Consider the following 23,592-nt stretch of genomic DNA (forward strand, 5'->3'; position numbering starts at 1 on the left):
ACAGTAAAAGGGTCTAGGCTTGCTCCTGATGGTGGCAGTTTTGTTCAGCTGCAGTGCAAGAGAAAGATTTTAGTAAACTGGCTCTTTAAAAAGTCTCTGTACTTGGCGTTTATGTTTGCAGCGCCTCCAGGCAGCCATTTCAGTCATACAAAACCTCTTTACTTAAAGGACACGTAACACATGTAGTTTCTGCTAATTTCATGTTTTTTTCCCAAGATGTCTAAACATTTTCTCTTTCCTAACATTGAGATGTTGCATGTGTTTTGTAAAGGATTCGTTTGTATCTGCATGCGTGTTTTGGGAGATTATTTATATATGTGGTCAAATGCAGTGAGTTCATTGCAATAATAGATTTTTCTTTGTCTTTGAAAATATGGTATTGAAAACATCCCTCCACTCAAGATTTATTCAGTTAAGATCAAGCTCATGTTATCCATTAAGGTCACGTTATGCATACTCCGTTATCTTTCTCCCTCTCTCAGCTAACTGCTCAGCGGCCCTCTGTGCTGTCCTCCCAGTCTGCATCTGACAGCGTTCCACTGGAAAGACATGATACTGATAATGGTAACAATGTTATCCATCCACAAGACAACACAGCAGACATCAACTCTCCACAGGAGCTGGTCCCATTCCAATCCCCCAGTCCCTCTAATGGTGAAGGGGAACCTTTGGTAAATGGGAATGAACCTCAGAAACCTTCTAGCCCGGTACCAAGCCTTGTGCTGTCTCCACGCACACCTCCCTCTCCGCAAAGCCCCGTTCTGATGAACGGCTGTCATACACCTTCTTCAGGCGCTCAGAGAGATGCCAGCGAGCTGCTTCCAGAGCTCAAAGAGCCGAAGAGTGATTTTGCCTTACCAGGCCACTCCACAGAGCACCACCAGCCCTCCCTGGAGGAGAACAAAGAAGAGATTCCTGGCAAAAATGGTAGTCCCACCCCCTCATCACCTGCCTCTGTGCCCAAACAAGATCTGAATCGTCGACACAGCCGTATCCCAGTGCTAGAACCTTCTAGCCTTCTGGACCCACCAGTGGGCTCTGCTAAAGAACAGTTGCTGCAAAAGAGGGTTCACCATATTCCCATTTCACCCTCTGCTTCCCCCTCATTATCTTCAGAGAGACGTGTAATCGTGGCTGTCATGCAGCGAGATCAGCTCTCCTCTGCCTCTTCTGAACGCTCTCAGGATGATGAGTCGATTCTAGGTTCTCAATCTGACCGTCAGGGCGATGATGCTCCCTCACTCTCATCCTCCTCCAGCCCTCTTTTACGCAAAAGCAAGATCCCCCGCCCCGTAATGCCCAAATCTGGTCCGGAAACCGTTACAGCACACTACCTGCCCCGCCCACCTCCAGGAAAACCGCCGAGCCGTTCTACTGTGGATGGAAGGTAATAATGTTGGCCTGTTAAAGCTAGCACACATTAAAACTGTTTTCTCTTTGAAGAGCTATAGACCAGGGGTTTTCAAATCTGTCCTGAAGGACCACTAGTACTGCATATTTTGCATGTTTCCCTTTTGTGACACGCCTCATTCAGTTACCTTACACACCCAGTTCAGGTCTTGCAGTCTCTACTAATAAGCTGAAGATTTAAACCAGGTGTGTCTAATGAGGGAGACATGCAAATTGTGCAGTACTAGTGGTCCTCCAGGAGGACAGGTTTGAAAACTCCTGCTATAGACCTCTATTTACAAAGTATGATTGTCATGTCTTTGGTTAATTTTATCTAACTTCTTCAGGTTGCGACGTTACAGGATGCGTGCCAGCAGCACCAGTGACTCAAAACTGCTAACCTGTCTGGCCCAGCTAGTGCACTCCAGTTCCCCACGTGGCTCTCCACACCATATCCGCCCCTCCCCACAGCACATGAGCGCAAGACACGTGTTTGTCAATTCCACCTCCGCTGCTCACGTTCTCCACCAGCGTAGCTCTAGCGCCTCTCCCCGCAGCTCCTCCTCACTGCAGCGCTCCGTAAGCTCCTCTCCATCCCGCCACGAGCACCGCGGGGGCTGTCTGGGGCGCAGTCGCTCTCCTCCTAGTTTTTCAGGATCACCTCCTATACGTCGCTATCATCCCCAAACACAGGAAGGATGCTGTGGCCGCCAGGCCCGTTCTGCTACTGCACACACCCAATGGGGCAAAGCTGGCAACCATGAGGTCAGGTGCTCCAACAAGCTGAGCAGATAGTTAATCAAGGGTTTGAGATGGTGTTAGATCAAGTGAATAGATTTAAAAGGGACTTCTGGGTACTCACCCACCCCTATGACTGCATCCTTCTATTTTCTAGATGCTCCATTGCTTTCTTTGCATCTTTGGCCTTGTTTTTAAGGTGTTAGCCTTTTAAGAACACTAAAGTATAGGAGAGAATATGGAAGGTTATTTGTGAAGCTAACTGGCCAATTCTGTAGTGCTTTGTAGTAGTTTTCTTTTTAACATTCCAGAGCTTTTATGAAAATGATTGTATGTATTTATGAACGATAGAGTGTTGTCTATTTGCATCAAGCAAATAGTATTATAGTATTTATTATGTTAATTATTTGGGCATTGATGCACATTGCAGTTCTCTTAAGAGTGCAGTGGCAGGTACACTGACAAATCATGCCACCCTTTCTCGCTCTTGCTGTATTTTTTTAGTTACTGTCAGCACCTTGAATTGTAAATATGTGAACACAGCTGCTTCCAGGTACGCAAACTCAATTTTTTGTTTTGTGTCCAGGGTGGCTGGAACACAATTCATAATGCAATACAAGTATGTGTTGCATTCTCAGTGTTGCCACAAGGAGCGATACGTCGGTCAGTTACCTTTTAAGTATGGTTCACTCAACATTACATCAGTAACTGACACTGTGGGCAATCGCCTTCCTCCTCGATCTACCTGAAGCCTATTAAATAATGCCAGTGCAGTTGCAACTCTCACTGTGTGCACTGGTCAGGGCCTATCGACCCTAAAGCATGGCATGCTCTAACTGGGTCTGGCCAGCTGCCAACCTCAAAGGCAACTCTTGCTTCAATGCCTTGCGAGGTAACAGCCTGCTTTAGGTTTTTCAGGCCTAACTCCTGAATTCCCTGGATGAGAATAGTCCGGACACCAATGCCTTCAAGGATCTCCATAGTGCGACGGACTTTATGCTGAAGCACACCAAGTGCACGGTCCAGGGGATGTCTCTTGTTATTATTGTAACCTTGGTTCCCTGAAAGAAGGGAATGAGACGTAACATAAATTAGCCACATTCTGCTGTTCAATTGAAAGATTTTAAGGGTAATAGTTCTTGGACAGTGTATTATATAGCATTAATGGCTTCGCCCCTGTGCCCTTCTTGATCAGCATTGGCCAGTGCGAGTTGCGGCTGCACTGGCGTTATTCAGTAGGCTCGAAAAGGAAGGTGATTCCCTATAGTATCATCTAATGATGCAATGTCTCGTTCTTGTCTCTCAAGGAACTGAGGTAATTATAGTAACCAGAGACATTTTCCAATCAGTACCTTCGGGTTAGGCAGTTTCATGGCAGTGCAATAGTTATAGAGAATCATGCTGCTTGGATAAAATTTGTTAAACTGTCAAAATGTTTATAGCTACCTACGGAATGGTAACACATCCAGTTAAATATCACAGACATTTGATGGTGACTGCATGCCTGCAACGCATTGGCCAAGGATTCATGCTTGCGTTCACATACTTGCAGAACATGTTTCTGGCCTAAGTGAGTGCAAGGGGAATGCCAGAATTGCAGTTCCTTCTTCTTCTTTAAAAATGCACACTGTGGTAACAATCAAAAATGGTCTTGCACTTTGATGTGCCTAAAGAAGTTGTGTGGGGAGTGTACTGTATTTGGGACATGGCAGGCGTAAGCTTCCAGAAACTACGAGTCACAAACAGTTATTTTGACTAGAGCTTCTGATATCCCACAGCATTATAATTTTTTTTATTAAACACATCCACATTAAGTACACAAAATATTAAGGTATTGAGTTATTTTTAATTTGGGAATTTAAATCTGTGGCCACACAATTTAGCAGGACGATCTGCACATTACCTGAACCATCTGTAATTCAAATCTTCTGCCCCTTTTTGATACCAATAGAAATCCCAGTTTAGTTCCGAACCATTCTGCTATATACAGCCAATATTAACATTTCATATCGGCCTTTGTATCAGAGTTGCATATTAATACACTGAATAAATACTGTCATCACGTAAAATATAAAGAAAAGTTGAAAGTCAGCACTTGCACTTAAGCCTGGCGATAACTGAAACAACAGCCAATAGTTTTTGACAAATTAAATCATTCTATTATATGTGCCATATAATGTCCAATCATTACTACACAAAGTTTTACAATTTTACAATTGAAAAAAGTTTTACAATTCAAAAGCTCAGCATTTTTAGTGCAGTTTGCCATTGGTCCATGCACTTTCTTTTGCATTTAAGTTCTTTAGCTCAATAAAAAATAAATGTTTTTAAAAAGTGTGCAGCTAATTTCCCCTAAGGAAATTTCCCTGGAGCATTAACTCAGCACTGTCTTCCTTTTTTGTTTGTATTACGCTGTATTATAGCTCACATTTCACATACAAGGCCAAATCTTTGCATGAACTACAGCAAAATGCTACAAAGTACAATACAACAGCTAGCAATTTTTCCATGTACTGTACTGGAAGTATGTAGCCTGAGAAGTTTGTCAGCTTGTAAATAGAGACTTGTTTTCTTGAATTTTCTCTGGATTGTCTAAAATATATTCACATTACTCACATTTTAACTTGCACTAAAGGAGAGATTGTCTGTTTTAAAATGACTTGGTTAATGCTTGACTCTTTGCATTCAGACACATTTATGTATATGAGGGTATATTCTGGTTGGTGGTTTACCGGAGCATGTTGGATATCAGCAGATTAAACCATGTTAATATTTTTAAGCGAAAATGTTTATTTTCAGCTATATCAATATAATTTCTTTGGTCAGGCACTATTTGTAGTTACATTACAGCACTGTTTAATATAATGTTGCATTTATTGGTTTTTAATAAGACTGATGTAAAGCAGCTATTACTACTCTGCCCTAAAACACTATCTTGTCCATCAGTGAATTTTTTTAGGTACTATCCCTGCAATAAACACACTCTTAGGCCATAGGAGATTACAGACAAATTTCAACATGGTAATGTTTCTATATTAATCAGATCACATTTGAATATTTTAGAGAAAACACTCCACATACATTTTTCTTGAATTCCCAGGTATATTTATCAAATACTTGGGTTACAAGCTAGGTAAAGGCAGTTTGAGTGTATTCGCTATGCCTTAAAATTGGAGAAAGATGCAGATTTCAACATGCAATAGGACAATAAGAGAACAAATGAATTTTAAAGTATTTTTAACTACATATCTAGATGTGCTTAAAAGGGGGTTTGTGTGCTGTAAGAGACTTATTTATTTGAAAATGTATTAAAAAAGCCATTTGCCTTGTGTAATATAAACTCACAAATTTCTTGGTACCCTTTTTTTTCTCTTAATCCAAGAAATCAAACACAAAATTCACAATTATATTAGTTATATCTATTTGTTTTTGTTGACATCCACCTTATTTTTTCATGCACTTGTATCCAATGTTTAAATTGCACAGTATTATGGTTTGATAGTGGACTCCATGAAAGTGTATAGAACGTAAATCAAGAAAACTAGAATGGTGAAAATGTTCCAAATGCTGAATTTGTCTATTATTAACTGCATTTTCCATTGTATAATTTTGATTTAAAAAAATGTTATCCATAATGTTGGTCTTAATTTGTGAAGTTCAATGTACAGTGTACAAAAGATTGGTATGGGGATAGGAATATGTTGTACATTAATGTAATTATTTTCATTGTCAATTTTTATTTGTATCATAAATGCCTTGTACAGTGTTTTTATTTTTGTTTCGTTTATTTGTTGTTATTTTCTTTTAAATTATTTTGTATTTTATTTTTATAAACTTGAATAAAATTTTCATTCAGCATGCCAAACAAGGACTTTTGTTTTAAAAAGCTGACACGCAAAGTGGTTGCCATAGAAGCCAAAACAGTTTACGCATAACTACTTATTACAAATTAAAGTGCTGTGGCAGCTTTGCCAATAGTCACACAAACGACGCAATGATGGACTTGACTGAAAATTTAAAATCGCTTGGATTTGAGGCCGGACTCACGGAGGATGAGAAAGAATGTCTGTATCTGCGCAGTCGCTCAGCCGGGTTGACTGTAAGCGGATGTGCGCATGCTGTGTTTGTGTGTCAGCTAGTCCGTTTATTAAGGTAAGAGTAATCAATATTGTTCATTTGTTAAGAGTTTTATTTTTTACACAGACTCCATTTATTACGTGATTACAACTATTACAATTTTTACACAGAAAGAAAGTTTCTGAGAATGTCACTTCTAAAACCCATCTGTCTGTTGGTATAATTGGTGGAGGACACATGGGTAAACAGCTGGCAATAGTTTTAATGCATGTAAACAACATCAAGCCATCTGACATCAACATCTCAACTAAAAGACCAGAGAATTTAGGTTAGTACATTTTTATTTAATTTTTTTGTAGGTGGATTGTGTGTAATTATTATGTATATACAAACACACACATAAGAAATTTAAGAAACATGTTATTTATGTATATATTATATAATTATATATGTGTGTGTGTGTGTGTGTGTGTGTGTGTGTGTGTGTGTGTGTGTGTGTGTGTGTGTGTGTGTGTGTGTGTGTGTGTGTTAAATACTTTTATATATACAAAATAATTACATACAGTGCACACACATATATTATGCAAAAACAAACTTTTATTTTGTATGTGATTAATCTTTTGACAGCCCTGTAAATTATACATATATAACACATTAATATTTCCATTTTTACAACTATGCTACTACTACAAAATATGTGATAAAGTAAAAATGTACTATTATCACCTTTTGGTCTAATGTCTCAGATCGGTTTTGCTGTGTCCGAAACGGTCTACTTCCATACTATATAGTAGGCGAAAAGCAGTAAGCGAGGTGAGGAGTATATCCGAATTCATATTATTACAAAAAACATTAGGCGAAAAGTACCTGGATGACCTACTACCTCTGGCAAGATACCGAAGTGTTCATTCGATGGACCCTATACTATCCCGGGAGAGGAGTTATCCAACAAAGAAGAATAATGTTTTATTCAAAAATGTCCAACACGGCTTTATTCCATACATATATTAAACAGCTGTCCCTTGGGTTTAATTTGCACTTGTTTAGTGTTATTCATGTTAATGACTAACTTGTTGTTATGACAATGTATGTCATGTGATGTATCAACATGACGGATGTAGGACCGCCGAATGTCGGTGGGTAGATACTTCATCTAATTCAGTACCTACTTTCACAGTATGCGATTTCGGACGCAGTCTTTGTGTATGATTCTGCATCAGCATGCTTACGGCTGTTACCATGGATACGCAGGTATTTGTTCTCTCACCTGCGACCCACTGGCGCCCTCTCACCATGGAAGTCAATAATGCAATCAAGATCTGTTTAAGCCACGGTCACACTAGACTTTTCGTCCCATTGACTTTCATTCACACACAAGCGAATGCGTCTGACCAGAAATGCAAGCTCGTGCGATGATATCATGTGGACCATTGTAAACAGTACAAAACCGGTATGTCACTCCGTGACCTGTCTTGCTACTGAATAGCACGAATGGACAAAGCCAAATATCATATTGATAAGCTGATCTTCGCCCACTCCCTGCAGCAATGTCCGAAAATTACTGGCATGCATGCTCAAAGTCTAGTGGCTTTAGACTTAAATGGATGGTTCGGCCAAAAATGATATTAAACCCATGATTTACTCACCCCCAAGCTGTCCGAGATGCATATGTGCATCGTTTTTCAGACAAACACATTTTCAGTTATTTTAGAAAATGTTTTAGATCTTTCAGTTAATTAAATGTGAAGTTACGAGGTTCACGACCTTCAAGTCCAAAAAATGTGCATCCATCCTTCACAAAATAAATCCAAACGGCTCCAGGATGATAAATAAAGGTCTTCTGAGGGTAAGCCGCACGGTGTTGTTGTAGAAATAACCATATTAAAAACTTTATAAACCACAATAACTACCTTCCGGTAGCGCCGCCATCTTAGACTCCTCTGTATTCAGGAGAGAGTATTAGTGCAGTGTACGCACTTTTTTTAGTGACGTATGACAAATTCGGAGGACGGGGCCACAGAGCAGCAGCAGAGTAACCTCCGTACGCTGCGTAAGCTCTCATCCTGAATGCGGACGCGACTAAGATGGCGGCATTACCAGATGCGAGTTATTTTGGTTTATAAAGTTTTACATGTGGATATTTCTACAACGAAACTGCGCGGATTACCCTCAGAAGGACTTTGTTTATCATCGTGGAGCCGTTTGGATTTATTTTGTGAAGGATGGATACACACTTTTTGGACTTGAAGGTCGTGGACCCCATAACTTCACATTTGATTAACTGAAAGATCTAAAACATTTTCTAAAATAACTGAAAATGTCATCGTCTGAAAAATGATGGACATATGCATCTCATATGCATCTGCATTTAATATCATTTTTGGCCGAACTATCCCTTTAAAGGTGTGTGTAAATTGTAGCAGAATCTAGATTACGAATTGCAATCATTAGTTCACTCCTCAATTTCAAAATGTATGTGGTAGCCGTCACAAGACAACGTTGTCGTCTGAGACAACGTAGAGACGAAACATGCTCTGTAGAACAGTTTGTCTGTTTAGGGCTACTGTAAAAACATGACGGCGACTTCCATGTAAGGGGACCCGCGGTGTAAGTAGATAAATTTCAATGTCATTATGTAACGTCTTTATACACCACTGATAATATAGTTCTGTCAAGAGATCCTCCTTAAAGTTACACAATGCACCTTTAAAGTGTTCTCTTTTTATATTTTTAGTGGAAATTTCAAAGACGGGTGTTGAATGTTACTATGACAACATTAGACTGGCTAAGTGGGCAGATGTGCTGTTCCTCTGTGTCTTGCCCTCTCATCTACCTCAAGTGTGTGCAGACCTTCGCTCCCATCTGCCCTCGCGCTGTCTTGTTTACAGTTTTACCTCTGCGACTCCATTAAAAAGGTACCATACAAGCTGAATATTACTTAAGATTTATTAGCTTTAAACCTTCCTTTGGAGATGTCCTCATTTGTATAAACACTATAAAAATTTTGTAAATAAAGTTTTTTTTTTGTAAAAATGCAAAAGGTTTTCTTTTAGTATATGCATAGTGTTGTGTTGTGTGACAGCACTCCCCAACACCGCCATAGCCAAATGATTTTTTTAATCTTCCTGTCATCTGACCTGGAATTGTCTTCTAAGGTCTTTTCAAATTACTTTTTGTTTTCAATTCAGGCTTGCAACCCTCCTTGACCACAGCTTTATTATTAAACCCCGGTATGAGTTTGTGGCTTGCGGTGATGTCACCAAGATGTGGTACCTCCACAGTGAAGTGACAGCAGCTTTAAAAGATAAGGAAGTGCTTGCAGCCTCCATTCCTACTTCAATGAGTGGTAAGTAGGAACCACCGGTTTTCCTTCATAATATATTGTTATTTCCCTTCAGATTACGTCTGGAAAGTATGAACCTGCACGTCATGTAAAGTCAATATAAAGTGGTTTTGTTTAGTGTGCTAAAATAATCCTTTGATTGCATTGTTTACTGAAGGTGGCCTCTCCCTGGATCTGAGTTGGGTGTCTGCTGTGCTGTACAGTCTTCTCAACATGTGTACCGCTGAGAAACTTGGTTCCCAAAAGGCTCTTCAACTACTTAATGATCTGTTTAAGACAAACATCACAACAAATACATTTAGTCTTCAAAGCTTTAACTCATCGTGTGCTTCTGCTCTTCTTAACTCTGATGAGTGGGTATAATTGCACTGGAGTTATTTCGGTCATGTTTAAATAATGGAGATATAAACAATACAGATTCTCTATGCCTGATGTTTCTGTTGTTTTACAGCCCTTTTCCATGGATCAACCTGGTTGATGCACAAACTAAAGAGACTCCATTATCTGATTTGGTATCAAGAAATCAAAGCTTGCAAGACTGCATTTCAGTTGTGTTCCAAAATATGTTCTCAAATCTGGAAGATGGACCAAACGATGCTTTACCTGGGGGAAACCGAAATTAAACTGCGCAAAATATCAGCTTTACATTTTTATGTTTATTTTTTATTTGTTTGTCACAAAAAGTATATGTTATGTATTCAGAATAGTCTAAAATACAGTGAGGAAAATAAGTATTTGAACACCCTGTTATTTTGCAAGTTCTACAACTTAGAAATCATGGGGGGGTCTGAGGTTGTCATCGTGGGTGCATGTCCACTGTGAGAGACATAATCTATGGAAAAAAAATCCAGAGATCACAATGTATGATTTTTTGGCTATTTATTTGTATGATACAGCTGCAAATAAGTATTTGAACACCTGAGAAAGTCAATGTTAATATTTGGTACAGTAGCCTTTGTTTGCAACTACAGAGGTCAAACGTTTCCTGTAGTTTTTCACCAGGTTTGCACACACTGCAGGAGGGATTTTGGCCCACTCCTCCACACAGATCTTCTCTAGATCAGTCCTGTCGCTTAGAAACACGGAGTTTGAGCTTCCTCCAAAGATTCTCTATTGGATTTAGGTCTGGAGACCTTGATATGATAGAGCCACTCCTTGGTTATCCTGGCTGTGTGCTTCGGGTCATTGTCATGTTGGAAGACCCAGCCTCGACCCATCTTTAATGCTCTAACTGAGGGAAGGAGGTTGTTCCACAAAATCTCGCAATACATGGCCCCGGTCATCCTCTCCTTAATACAGTGCAGTCGCCCTGTCCCATGTGCAGAAAAAAAACCCAAAGCATGATGCTACCACCCCCATGTTTCACAGTAGGGATGGTGTTCTTGGGATGGTACTCATCATTCTTCTTCCTCCAAACACGTTTAGTGGAATTATGACCAAAAAGTTCTATTTTGGTCTAATGTGACCACATGACTTTCTCCCATGACTCCTCTGGATCATCCAAATAGCCATTGGCAAACTTAAGACGGGCCTGGACATGTGCTGGTTTAAGCAGGGGAACCTTCCGTGCCATGCATGATTTCAAACCATGACGTCTTAGTGTATTACCAACAGTAACCTTGGAAATGGTGGTCCCAGCTCTTTTCAGGACATTGATCAGCTCATCCCGTGTATTTTTGGGCTGATTTCACACCTTTCTTAGGATCATTGAGACCCCACGAGGTGAGATCTTGCATGGAGCCCCAGTCCGAGGGAGATTGATGTCATGTTTAGCTTCTTAAATGTTCTAATGTTTGCTCCAACAGTGGACCTTTTATCATCAAGCTGCCTGGCAATTTCCCCGTAGCCTTTTACAGCCATGTGGAGGTGTACAATTTTGTCTCTAATGTCTTTGGACAGCTCTTTGGTCTTGGCCATGTTAGTAGTTGGATTCTTACTGATTGTATGGGGTGGACGGGTGTCTTTATGCAGCTAACGACCTCAAACAGATGCATCTAATTTAGGATAATAAATGGGGTGGAGGTGGACATTTTAAAGGCAGACTAACAGGTGTTTGAGGGTCAGTATTCTAGCTGATAGACAGGTGTTCAAATACTTATTTGTAGCTGTATCATACAAATAGTTTAAAAAATCATATATTGTGATTTCTGGATTATATATATTTTTTAGATTATGTCTCTCACAGTGGACATGCGCCTGCGATGACAATTTCAGACCCCTCCATGATTTCTAAGTGGAGAACTTGCAAAATAGCAGGGTGTTCACATACTTATTTTCCTCACTGTAACTGTTAATGAAACTCAGGGGAAAAGTGTGTATGACAGTTGAATAAAGTCCATTGAGATGCTTTAGTGCTATATTTGTGTTTATCCTCTGCAGATTTGTGCTACTTGTGGCACAATGGTTTTTATATGTCTCCCATTTGTATGATATGACTCCGAAGAGTGTAAAAAAGTACAATCAAGGTAAAGATGACCAGATGATCAGATCCTAAATAAAACAATGCAAAACTACAATTTGTATAATGTTATGATATTCTGTACAATGTTTACTCTATTTATATATAATATTGATATTCATCTCCATATCACCTTCCTAAACCTGAATGTTTAGTGAAACAACATAAAAAAAGTATTGGATCGATTTTACAGAAGTATTGAATGTATATGGGCAAATACACTATTTCTTTATCTGATTTGTCTTTAGAATCACAATATACCTTGCTCCTGACTAACAAATAACTAATCAAAATGTATAGTTCATGACTGATGTAAACTAAAGGCTGTTGTGTAATTTTAAATAAATACTTAGATATGTCCTTCCTCTCTGGAAATCGCACAACAAAGAAAAGAAAACTGCTTGTCAATGCATGTAATTTTGAGTCCCTAAACATTTCTTACATAAAGCATCACATATTTACATGATTACATGTCATGTAATATAAGCCACTATTAAGCTTTTCAATGTTTTATCTTTACTATTTTTTATTAATATGTTAATATCCCTGCTGGAAAAAAACAATAAAACCATTAAAGAAAATTCTAATAGTTTTATTGGGAATTTTATTGGTTCTAATGGAATATGGCCCAAAACACACTACAATGGATTGGTTTTTGAAGGACTCTAATGGGTTGTATTGGTTCTATGTATTGGTTCTAATGGAATATGGCCCAAAACACACTACAGTGTAGTGGTTTTAATGGTTAAAGCTAATGGTTCCTATTGGTATTTTAATGGAAACCATTAGAATTTTCTGTAATGGTTTTATTGTTTTTTTCAGCAGGGATAATAATAATTTTAGGTTAATAGTGACAGCATATAAAGGGTGGCTGTGTTTGATTCACATTTCATTCTGTCAGGAAAATAATCTGTTAATAAAACGATTACATTTGACTTTTTTCCTACTCTCTCTAAAAACATAATTTAAAATACAATATACAAATGAAACTGTTTTAAATGTATTATTTTATTAAAATCTAACTACTTGAATGCCTCGTTCTTGCCTTGGGACTTTTATTATGTAGCTGTATGAGTGGCAGCCCCTCAGATAATACTTCTGCCTTCACTGTACGTATTTACAAATTAGCGGACTTCCTGGCGTGTTGTGAAACGGTATTTGTGTAACAACGGTGCAGCATCACACGCCTACGAAGGTACGTCTTTGTTTCTTATATTTAAAACAACATTGGACGTAAGAGTTTAACATATATTTGCGTGTTGGTTGGGTTGGTTTTGATTGTAAATGCTATTTAGCTCGATCTTTTTTCCGTATGCTGAGATTGATGGTCTGGTGGGTTATTTTACTTACTCTAGTTGACGTGTCTGAAGTGTTGATGCGAATTGATTCATATGATCTTAAATGTAAGTTGCTGTAGCAATGACAAGATGCCATTATATAAATATCGTACGTTACGATACCATACGAATTGTTTCATTCTTCATGCAGGTTTTGTATTTTTAATGAGGGAAACTTAAAGATAACTTACCCGTGAGACAGGTAAGTTATGAGTTTTTATCTGGTCTGACGAAAATTTTGTGATTGATCGTATTGGCATTGGTAAGAATATGAGATGTATATCATGTTTTTGATACGCTACACTACAGTAGATATGGAGAAACTAGAGACATCAGAGCTCCAGTCTAGGCTGTCCTCGCTGTCTGTATCATCTTTCCCCGGTATAACTTCAAAAAACTGTGAATCGGACTCTTTAAACAGGTAATCGGATTAGGCAAGCTTTGATGTAACATGCAGCAGCCGTTTCTAGGGTTCATTTCAGCATGTAAACTTCCTTTCTATTTTTGTTTTGAAGACTTCAAAGCACAGACCTTTCACGGACAGTAATCCAACCGGACAACCAAACCAAAATGGATGATAATAGCAATAACCGAGAATCTCTGCAATCTACTGAGGTATAGCAAAGCCAAGTCCAACAGGGCGAACACACAGATTTATATGAATTTGTATACAGTATGCACATATCATTTTATTTAACTTTAATTTTTTCTCATAATATGAATGCATTTTTATATTTAAATAGTTTGTGTACTATATTGTTGTGTGGTTGTCAACAGGAGACCAGAGCATCTCACGGGAAAGCAGGGGAAGAGGGCTCGCTAGAGAGCACTGCCAGTGATGGGACATCACACTCTGGGGAGAAAAAAGGTTAGCACAGCCCGTATTAAAGAGATGAACCTGAGCTCTGGAAACCATCTCATCATCTTTCATCATTGTCCCCAGAGAACTTGACTGTCTGTATGCTTGTCACATCAAAAAAGATTATGCCACCTGTTACATTTCATTATTGGACACTGTGTGGATTTACTATTATTGGATAGTCAAAGCTGGAGTTTAAACAATACTATTATGATGATAATAATAGACTATTATATTCCCAACCTCTGACTTTGAGGTCAATTTAATTAATTAATAATGCACTATTGTCTGCAACCACCTGCAGTTAATGCTAATGGTGTGTATTGTTTTGTTGAAGAACGGTTTATTAACAACAATAATGATGTTTATAAACATCCTTAATAACATCGCTTTATTCTATCACACTGGATGTCACAAGCATCTGTCAAATGCCTAAAAGTAAATGCAGGGTTCCCACGGGTCCTTGAAAGTTTGTGAATCTGTGAAAAAAATTCAAAAACTTCCCAGGAAAATATACATACATAGATACAGGTCATTGAAAGTGCTTGAATCTATTTTATGCAAGAAGTTTTATGGAAAAAAATTCATATTATTCCCTGTGTAGTGTAGGATAATATCATAAAAATTCTAGACTTTTTAAGCACACGTGGTAAACTGTTTGCTTTAAATGCTTCTATCTTCTGTATGCGAATGTTGAATCATACCTAAATGTGTTGTGTTTGACACATGAAAATGTCTCGGGTTACGTATCTGTTGTTCCCTGAGAAAGGAACGAGACGCTGCGTGTCCCTTGCCATACTTCCTGTGTCCCTGTAACGCCGTCTTTGGCAATATTTCAGATAGCGATATACTTCCTGGCTCCCGCGTCACCCTGTCTTTGTCATTAAGCCTCACCATTGGTTGAATTTGATATACACGTTCAGACGCACTTACCACTGGAGGCGTCCCCAATGTGTCACCGCAGTGACGCAGCGCGAGTTCCCTCGAAAGGGAACTTTAACAATGTATCTTTAAAAGTAACACAATGTAACCTTGCTCTCACTTGAATTGTATCTCCACATTTAGTCCTTGAATTTCACGGTATTGGACCTGGAAAGCCCTTGAAAAGTCCTTGAATTTGAAGTTAACTAAGGTCTAGGAACCCTGTACATGCAGCACACTATATTTCTCTACAATTTGGGTCTGGTTTTACAGAGGGGGCTTAGATTAGGTCTTAGTTAAATTAGGACATTTAAGTAGATTTTATAAGCGTGCCTTAAAAAAATGCATCCTTAAAGGAACAGTATGCAAAAAAATGTATATCAATTAATCATAAAATGGCCCTGATATGTCACTAGACATTAAGAAATCATTTTCATTTCAAATACTTATATCACTGACAACAGTGGTTTGGCCTGGATATGTCATTAAAAAAGTGGAGTTGCAGCCCTCAACTGATGTTTATGTTGTCATTTTGTGTATTGGCCACCAGTTGTGTGATTGCAGTACCAGTTTTAGCCACAAGTTTTGTGATTGCAATACCAGTTTTGGCCACAATCCTACATACTGTTCCTTTATACACTATTCGGACGGGATTCGTTTTCCGAACAACGTTTGAGTTTCAATGTGTCCCCCAGGACGTCTTTGATTTTATGCACCGATTCGGACGGAATTAAAATGTTCAGGCTATTCCAGAGATGGGAGTGTCTGTTTCATGCATTTGGGCGTTGCAGAAGATCACGTGCTCTGGATACGCATTTGTAATGTTTAATATTTTGCTTTAAATGTAAAATTATTACAGAACATGTAATTTATTAATTTAATTTTAACAAATCAAAATAAAATATACAAATCCTACTAAAGTAACGTTAGCCTATGTGTTTTTTATAACTGTCTGCTTATAATAAACACAAAGAAATGAAGAAATAATGAATAATAACAATTTATTATCTTTTAATAATTACCATTCCGGAGTTGAACAAGTTTGATTGGAGTTTCTTACCTTATAACGTTACTGATTACAGTGGCCAGTCTTAACAGTGTTTGATATTCAGCTCGTCTTAATTTAATTATTTCATTTCGCAGAATGGAAAAAACATCCATATTTGAATGAATGGGAAATACAATATACGCGTAAGACCTTACGGCAGATCACGTTGGCCAAAACACGAAATGAGCCGCGTTTTCAAAAGATATTGCGGGCAAACACAGACATTTGCATCCGGACGGGATTAAATTTCTCAGAGGACCTCTGAGTTTGGCGAAAAACATTAGGTAAATTGCTCTGGAATTCTTATGGAGGTCGTCAGAGAAAAACACAGACATGGGCGATTCGGACGGGATTAAAAACACAGAGGACCTCTGAGAAACACGATTTTCTCAGAGGTCCCCCTGTAAAACTAATCCTGTCCGAACAGGGCTTTAGACAAAACAATGGCACTGATATATTTTAACTGTTTCCTTGCCATTGATGAGTTAAATCATCAATTAAGAGAAAATGCTTCCCTCCCAATGACAAGTTTTTCCGGCAATCCGTATTTCCACTATTATCCACCAGGTGACGGTCTTACCCAACTTCTAAAACTCAAAAGTATCCCCTTAGGCAAACAGTTTAAACTCTGTGTATGTTTTGATCATCGCTCTGAATCTGATTTCTATCAAAAGTCCTTCACAAAAACACAAATATCTCAGCTTTTTGCTCTCAAGGAAACATTTTTTTTTAAAGCAGAGGGTTTTTCTTTCATTTTATATTGTATACTTATATATTTAAAGAAGAACATTTTCTGGAAGGCATTGAACTTTTGTGAAAATCATAAAAATGCTGGCTGGCAACTTTCTTGAAAACACTGGCATTGAAAGAGTTAATACACAGTATATCACAAAATACACACCTCAAATTTATTTCTGCAACTATTTTAGTACATCTCCTCAAGAGACAATAGTATAGAAATGAAATTTGGATATATTTTAGGGTGGTCAGTGTGCTCATTGTATAGCAGTATAGATTTACTGTCCTCTGAAAATAACTTTAACATAAAGCCATAAATGTCAAAATAGCTGGCAATAAAAGTGAGTACACCCTAACAGTGGTGGATGGTGCCTCCAAAAAGCAAAATATGTGTTCGGGATGTCATGTCAAATATGTGTTTGGTGGGAACCTTTGTGCATTGCGTGTCATGTTAAAGTACGTGCCAGCTGCATACACGTTAAAAGGGTTAATGATAAAGACACGCTCACTTCTTACTTGAGAATAAACTTTGATTACATGAGATTAAGCGAGTATGTAGCAAACACAAGCGTAAAACCCTTACAAAGTGTCTGTAGCAGGCATGTACTTTGACATGTGCAATGCACGTAGGTTCACATAATGCACGTAACATATGTTTTGACATGACGAGGCACACGCATGACCAATGTTGGGGGTAATGCATTACATGTAACACGCGTTACGTCATAATATTACTTTTCTGAAGTAACAAGTAAAGTAACGCATTACTTTATAAATGTACACATTATTATTTGAGTTACTTTTTAAAAAAAGATAAAAAAACTGATTCAATTTAAAAAATAAAATAATGTACTGAATTAAACTGAACATATTAACGTAGAAGTACGCACTCTGTGTGCCTGAGCGGGAACAGTTTGAGTCAGAAACGGAGATGGCAGGCCAGAGCTTTTCCTGAATTAGTTACTTTTTTGGGGAGTTACTTAACTCTTTCCCCGCCAGCGTTTAAAAAAACCCTGGATCTTATAGTACATACTCTGCTTTGCAAATACAGTGTGTGCTTAATGTGATATTTTAAGGTAATCTATGCATAACATTTATTATAGTAATAATTGTTTTTTAAATTAAAAAAAAATATTTGTTTGTAGCTCTTCCACCTGTAAAACCAGCATCTACATGGACCTCTGCATCCCTAAAGGAGCTAAAAGCCAAGCTGCGTCAAGAGAAAGACAGCATGGTGACTATCTACCGCGGAGATGTTATGACCGTCCACGTGCCTACCATTCCTGAGGCCAAGCGGGTGTGCTGGGAGTTTGCTACAGATGGCTACGACATTGGTTTCGGGGTCTACTTTGACTGGTCCCCAGTCACCAGCCGAGCCATCACCGTCCACATTAGTGAATCCAGTGACGACGAGGATGAAGATGAGGAACCGGAAGGTGAGAAAGAACTTATTACCAAAATGCAAATGTTTAACATAATTCACAGAACTTGTTTTGTATATATTCGGCTATAAATTATATAGTTGATATAGTTGATGTGACTAAAATATAGTCTTTTTTTTCTTTTTACATAAAGTCATCCTATATAATGTAAAGAACATTCTGTGAGAATATAATCTTGATATATTTAACTCATTCCCTGCCACCCTTATTTTGAAAAGTTGCCCCACAAGCATTTTATGTGATTTTCACAAGTTTCACAAAATGCCGTGCAGGAAAATTTTCTTCTAAAAATATATAAACATACAAATATATAAAATGAAAGAACACACCCTCTGCTTTCAAACAAACAATAAAAAAAAAACGGGGAAAAAAACGTTTCATCCTATCTATATTTTTTCTGCTTATAAACTCTTAAAAAATACAATTTTTTGCAAAAAGCTGAAATAATTGCATTTTTGTGAAGGAATTTTGTTAGAGATCAGATTCAGAACGATTATCAATACATACAGAGTTTAAATTAGTAAATAGTTTTTTGTTTTGTTCAGTTTTTTTATAAATTGGGTAAGTTCGCCATCTAACGGATAATCGCGGTATTACAAATGAACATAATTCATCAGAAACACATTTTTTTCATGCAAATTTTTGTCTCTCAATTGACGAGATAACTAGTCAACGGCGGGGAAACAGTTAATATTGACTGTAGAACCATGTCAAAGATTAAAATGAATGTGAAATTCGCAAGTAAAATGACACTTTGATGCTCTTAATTTCATAATTAGATCATGAGACTTAAGGGGGTCGCGCAGCGCCGCGCTGTTCTAAAAAAAAACGAACACATTGTTTTCTATGAGTATATGCACACCGGCACCAACAGGTGGCACCTGTCCGCGGCGCTCAGGAAGTTGGTCAAATCCCTGTGGCGCCATGGAGCGCCAATCACATAGTATAACATTAAATAACATCATATTTGTCCCAAATAATTAACGATTAACATTGGATGCTAACATATATTTAACATTTTGAAGTAGACGCTATCTGACTAAGCTTGCGCTATTTAATGTGCACTTCCGGTGTATGATATGTCACGGCGGCTAGACGCGGCACTTTTCGTCCGGTGTGCGACCCTCTTTAGCCTGGATTTCATAGACAGGGTCACATTCATGTGATGCTCGCATTCATGTGATTCTCACATAAGTACTGTAGATTTATAGAAACAATACTTTCAGTGACATAATAGTTGTTTTCTCAAACAGTTCCTGCTGTTCCTGGAGATGTAGAGAAGGGCTCTAAAGCAACTGCCAACTCGAACTTAGGAGAGATCTTGCCTGTGTACCGGCAGGACAGTCATCTGGCAGTGCAGGGCGGCAGCCACGATTTTCCGGGAGATGGCACATACTTGTTAAAGTTTGACAACTCCTATTCACTTTGGAGGAATAAGACTCTGTATTACAGAGTTTACTACAGTGCCTGAGTAGTCGAGTGCATATTTCAATTGAAGGTCTTAGTGAAGATTATTTTTAATCAATTCTGTATACGTGTAAGTCTTGCTATTGTTGATTGTGGTTTCAGATAATCAAAGTCCTATCATAGATCAAAAAGTGTGCTTGTTTATGTGAATGGGATCATGAGTCTCATGATATGTGCAATGTGTTTTGTGTGCGTGTGTGCTAAAGGTCACGCAAATATTTCATTTAAGGGTCCATATATATTTTATAATTGTATTGTCTCGCACCACAACTGTGGCACCGTGTATCAGGGATTACAGTAGGAATCAGGGATAGTTATTTGGGTGGTGATTCAGGTCAAATACTTTTCAAACACAGTTCAAACACACACACACATACTATACATATATATATATATATATATATATATATATATATATATATATATATATATATATATATATATATATATATATATATATATATATATATATATATATATATATATATATATATATATATATATATATATATATATATAATATATATCGTGTTAGAAAAAGAATTATATTAAATGTTAAGTTGATTTATTTATGTGCATTGCGAGCAGGTTCACATAGCCATCTACTGTGATCAGATACATTAGTATAGCCACAAAGACATTAACAGCCAGCACTAGATGAGATCCTCATATACAGCCTAATGTTTGTATTGCAGTTGGAGACTGTACCTTGATGGCTATCAAGTCAGTCACCTGGGATACTTCTCATGGAGGTGCTTACAGCCTGCTTGTGTATAACTTAAAAGAAAACCATTTCCTGCTACAAAAGGCAGATAATTTGTTACATAACTAATTCAATATTTACATGGCCAAGTTAGCATAAAAGGTTGTCTGGCATCTGTTGTGTCCTACATTTATGTCTTCTTTACCAAGGTGACTTACAAGATGGTTCATCATGATTAAAATATGTTAATTGAAAATAAGTTTTTATCATGTGCAATACGTCACACAAAGTACACACAGCAAGTTTTTTTTTAATAGTATTTAGTTTTAGTTCATGACTTTATTCTTGATTGTATTATAAATACCACATCACTGAGCCAAAAAAGCCAGCCTGCACCCTTTTCTCCTGTACACTTTAAATTATTTGCATTGTGCTGCTGAATTACCTTACTGCCAATGTGCTTTTCTGCCTGTCTGTCTGTGTATTTTTATTTGTATCATATAAATATAATGTTTGTCAGTCATCCTTTTCTTGTTTTTCTTTTGCTGTATCTATTTCTTTTGGTGTTTGTTGTTCATAATAAACTACTGATGAATTCAGTTTGATGTTGCTGTTTTGATACATCCAGGTTTGCTTGTTAATGTTTTTTCCCTTTTTAAATATGGATTTTTTTCATTGGTATACAGGAATTCCTTCTAAAAGTAATGATGAAAAAGACTTACTCAGCATTAAAATCTGTATTTCAGTAGATGACCACATAAACCATTTCCCCTTAAACTGGGGTTCTCTTATAGACTCTTAGCAGAAGAGGAAAGGACAATGGGTCTCATTCACTAAGCATGCGTACGCACAAATTTGTTCGTAAAATGTAATTTAGTAATATTCATTTCAATTGATAGGCAAATACCATATAAATAATTAAGAAAAAAAAAATATTTATACATACACTCACCTAAAGGATTACAAGGAACACCTGTTCAATTTCTCATTAATGCAATGGTGTAATGATGTGGGAGATGTTTTTTTTTTTTTTTTTTGGCACACTTTAGGCCCTTAGGGCGCACTCACATTATCCAAACCAAACCAAGCCCCAGCGCGATTGTTACCCCTCCCTTCTCCCCCATGGTGCACGCACTCACACTGTACTTTTTATCGATCCAAGTCCGGGCGCGCTTTCGTCATTAAGATGCGTTTGTTTTGAAAAAAGCAGGAAGTAAAGCTCTCCCTTAACACTGGAACCCACCATAATGATAAGTCTGTGTTTTTTACCCGGAGTCGTTTGGTGCGCGATTACAGACAGCCCTCTCACATGTCATCATATTGCTTAGTTGATCTGTCACGTGCGCAGCTCGGACATTCACGTAACCCCGCTGCGCGCATCAAAAGGTTTTTACGGCGGCAGATGAAGGTGAGTGGTCGCGCAGCTGACGTCTTCACCTTTTGAATCGCGCTCAGGCGCGAATGCGCTCACACCACAGCCTTCCGCGCCTGAGCCCAAGTGAACCGCGCTCCGGCCCACCTCTGCAACCCGGCCGTGGCGCGATTAACCAATCCGCGCCCGGGCGCGGAACAGAGCGATCACACTTGTCAAACAAACCAGGCTTTGGGGGTCAAACGCGCCCGAGCGCGGTTTGGTTTGGATAGTGTGAGTGCGCCCTTAGTGCCAATTCGTTTAAATGCCACGGCCTACCTGAGCATTGTTTCTGACCATGTCAATCCTTTTATGACCACCATGTACCCATCCTCTGGTGGCTACTTCCAGGAGGATAATGCACCATTTCACAAAGCTGGAATTATTTCAAATTGGTTTCTTGAACATGACAATGAGTTCACTGTACTAAAATGGCCCCCACAGTCACCAGATCTCAACCCAATAGAGCATCTTTGGGATGTGGTGGAACGGGAGCTTCATGCCCTGGATGTGCATCCCACAAATCTCCATCAACTGCATGATGCTATCCTATCAGTATGGGCCAACATTTCTAAAGAATGCTTTCAGCACCTTGTTGAATCATTACCCGTAGAATTAAGGCAGTTCTGAAGACGAACACAGGCGGGGTCAAACACAGTATTAGTATGGTGTTCCTAATAATCCTTTAGGTGAGTATATATGTGTGTAATATATTATTATTAATAATATAATATTATTCTTAAAAAAGTTTTTTAAATACAGATTATAAGAAGGCTGCAAATGTTTTATTTTTTTTATTTTTTTTGCGAAAAGCGCCTCCTGCAGCAGATGGATTGAACAGTCGGAAACAATGGGTCTCATTCACTAAACATGCGTACGCACAAATTTGTTCAAAAACGTAAGAACAACTTAGACCATACGTACGCAATTATCATGAACAAGGAAAAAATATATAAAAAAAATACATAACACAGATATATATGGTTCTTTTTCCTTGTTCATGATTATTGCGCCCGTGTGGTCTAAATTGTTCTTACGTTTTTGCAAACATTTAGAAGAAATTTTTTAATGAAAGTTTTTGTTGAATCATGATTTGTAACGTCTGTACGCACATTTTACGAACAAATTTGTGCGTACGCATGCTTAGTGAATGAGACCCGTTGTTTCCGACTGCTCAGTGCATCTCCTGCAGGAGGCGCTGTTCGCAAAAAAAAAAACATTCGCGGCTTTCTTATAATCTGTATTTAAATAAAACATTTTAAGAATATCTATTTTCTTGAATTATTTATATGGTATTTGCCAATCTATTGGAATGAATATTACTAAATCATATTATTATTTTAATCCTCGATTTTTATCCGTCGAGTAAATTACAGTTCTTGTTGCATCTTAATGTTTTTCCAGAATATTTTCAGCCGACCAGCATTTATATTTCAAGTAATTTCCTATAAAGGACCATTAAAAAATACAAATAAAAATTAAATAATGTAAACATCGGTTTACAAAATGTATAACTTACTTATATTTTATCCTCTCAATTTATTTCATAATAATTTAAGTATTTATTTTAATGTTTTGTCTTTGTTTCTCCATAATATGAAACTTTAAAGTATGTTTATTATGTAAAATGTTAATTGGTCGTGGCAGGATGACGCAGGATG

The 23,592-nt window shown here is 37.9% G+C and overlaps 3 protein-coding genes across 7 annotated transcripts in view; all 3 read left to right on the top strand.

Moving 5' to 3' along the window:
• Positions 1-5,985, top strand: part of LOC141365317 (tau-tubulin kinase 2-like) — a 35,563-nt gene extending 29,578 nt beyond the window's left edge. For both annotated transcript variants that reach the window (XM_073869522.1, XM_073869523.1), the window contains 2 exons: positions 483-1,387; positions 1,737-5,985. In XM_073869522.1, coding sequence (XP_073725623.1) covers positions 483-1,387; positions 1,737-2,184 — 1,353 coding nt within the window. In that variant the 3' untranslated portion in view covers positions 2,185-5,985. The remainder of the gene's footprint in view (positions 1-482; positions 1,388-1,736) is intronic.
• A 56-nt stretch (positions 5,986-6,041) lies between these two features.
• LOC129417455 (NADP-dependent oxidoreductase domain-containing protein 1) lies at positions 6,042-10,192 on the top strand. Of its 2 annotated transcripts, none has more exons than XM_055172141.2 (6): positions 6,042-6,279; positions 6,379-6,532; positions 8,939-9,119; positions 9,393-9,550; positions 9,705-9,900; positions 9,999-10,192. In XM_055172141.2, exons 1-6 carry the CDS (start codon positions 6,190-6,192, stop codon positions 10,168-10,170), a joined length of 951 nt encoding a protein of 316 aa, XP_055028116.2. In that variant the 5' UTR covers positions 6,042-6,189; the 3' UTR covers positions 10,171-10,192. The 2 variants fall into 2 exon arrangements, with proteins under 2 accessions (XP_055028116.2, XP_055028115.2); XM_055172140.2 differs by having other exon boundaries at positions 6,115-6,279; positions 6,375-6,532.
• Positions 10,193-13,091: 2,899 nt separating this feature from the next.
• LOC141365318 (protein TMED8-like) lies at positions 13,092-20,217 on the top strand. 3 transcript variants are annotated; one of them, XM_073869525.1, is made up of 8 exons: positions 13,179-13,200; positions 13,361-13,408; positions 13,494-13,544; positions 13,652-13,763; positions 13,858-13,957; positions 14,120-14,210; positions 18,054-18,344; positions 19,604-20,217. In XM_073869525.1, exons 4-8 carry the CDS (start codon positions 13,657-13,659, stop codon positions 19,819-19,821), a joined length of 807 nt encoding a protein of 268 aa, XP_073725626.1. In that variant the 5' UTR covers positions 13,179-13,200; positions 13,361-13,408; positions 13,494-13,544; positions 13,652-13,656; the 3' UTR covers positions 19,822-20,217. The 3 variants fall into 3 exon arrangements, with proteins under 3 accessions (XP_073725625.1, XP_073725627.1, XP_073725626.1); XM_073869524.1 differs by lacking the exon at positions 13,361-13,408 and having other exon boundaries at positions 13,092-13,200; XM_073869526.1 differs by lacking the exon at positions 13,361-13,408 and having other exon boundaries at positions 13,099-13,200; positions 13,655-13,763.
• Positions 20,218-23,592: the final 3,375 nt, after the last annotated feature.

The sequence above is a fragment of the Misgurnus anguillicaudatus genome, chromosome 7, assembly GCF_027580225.2.
Source record: "Misgurnus anguillicaudatus chromosome 7, ASM2758022v2, whole genome shotgun sequence".
NCBI lineage: Eukaryota > Metazoa > Chordata > Actinopteri > Cypriniformes > Cobitidae > Misgurnus > Misgurnus anguillicaudatus.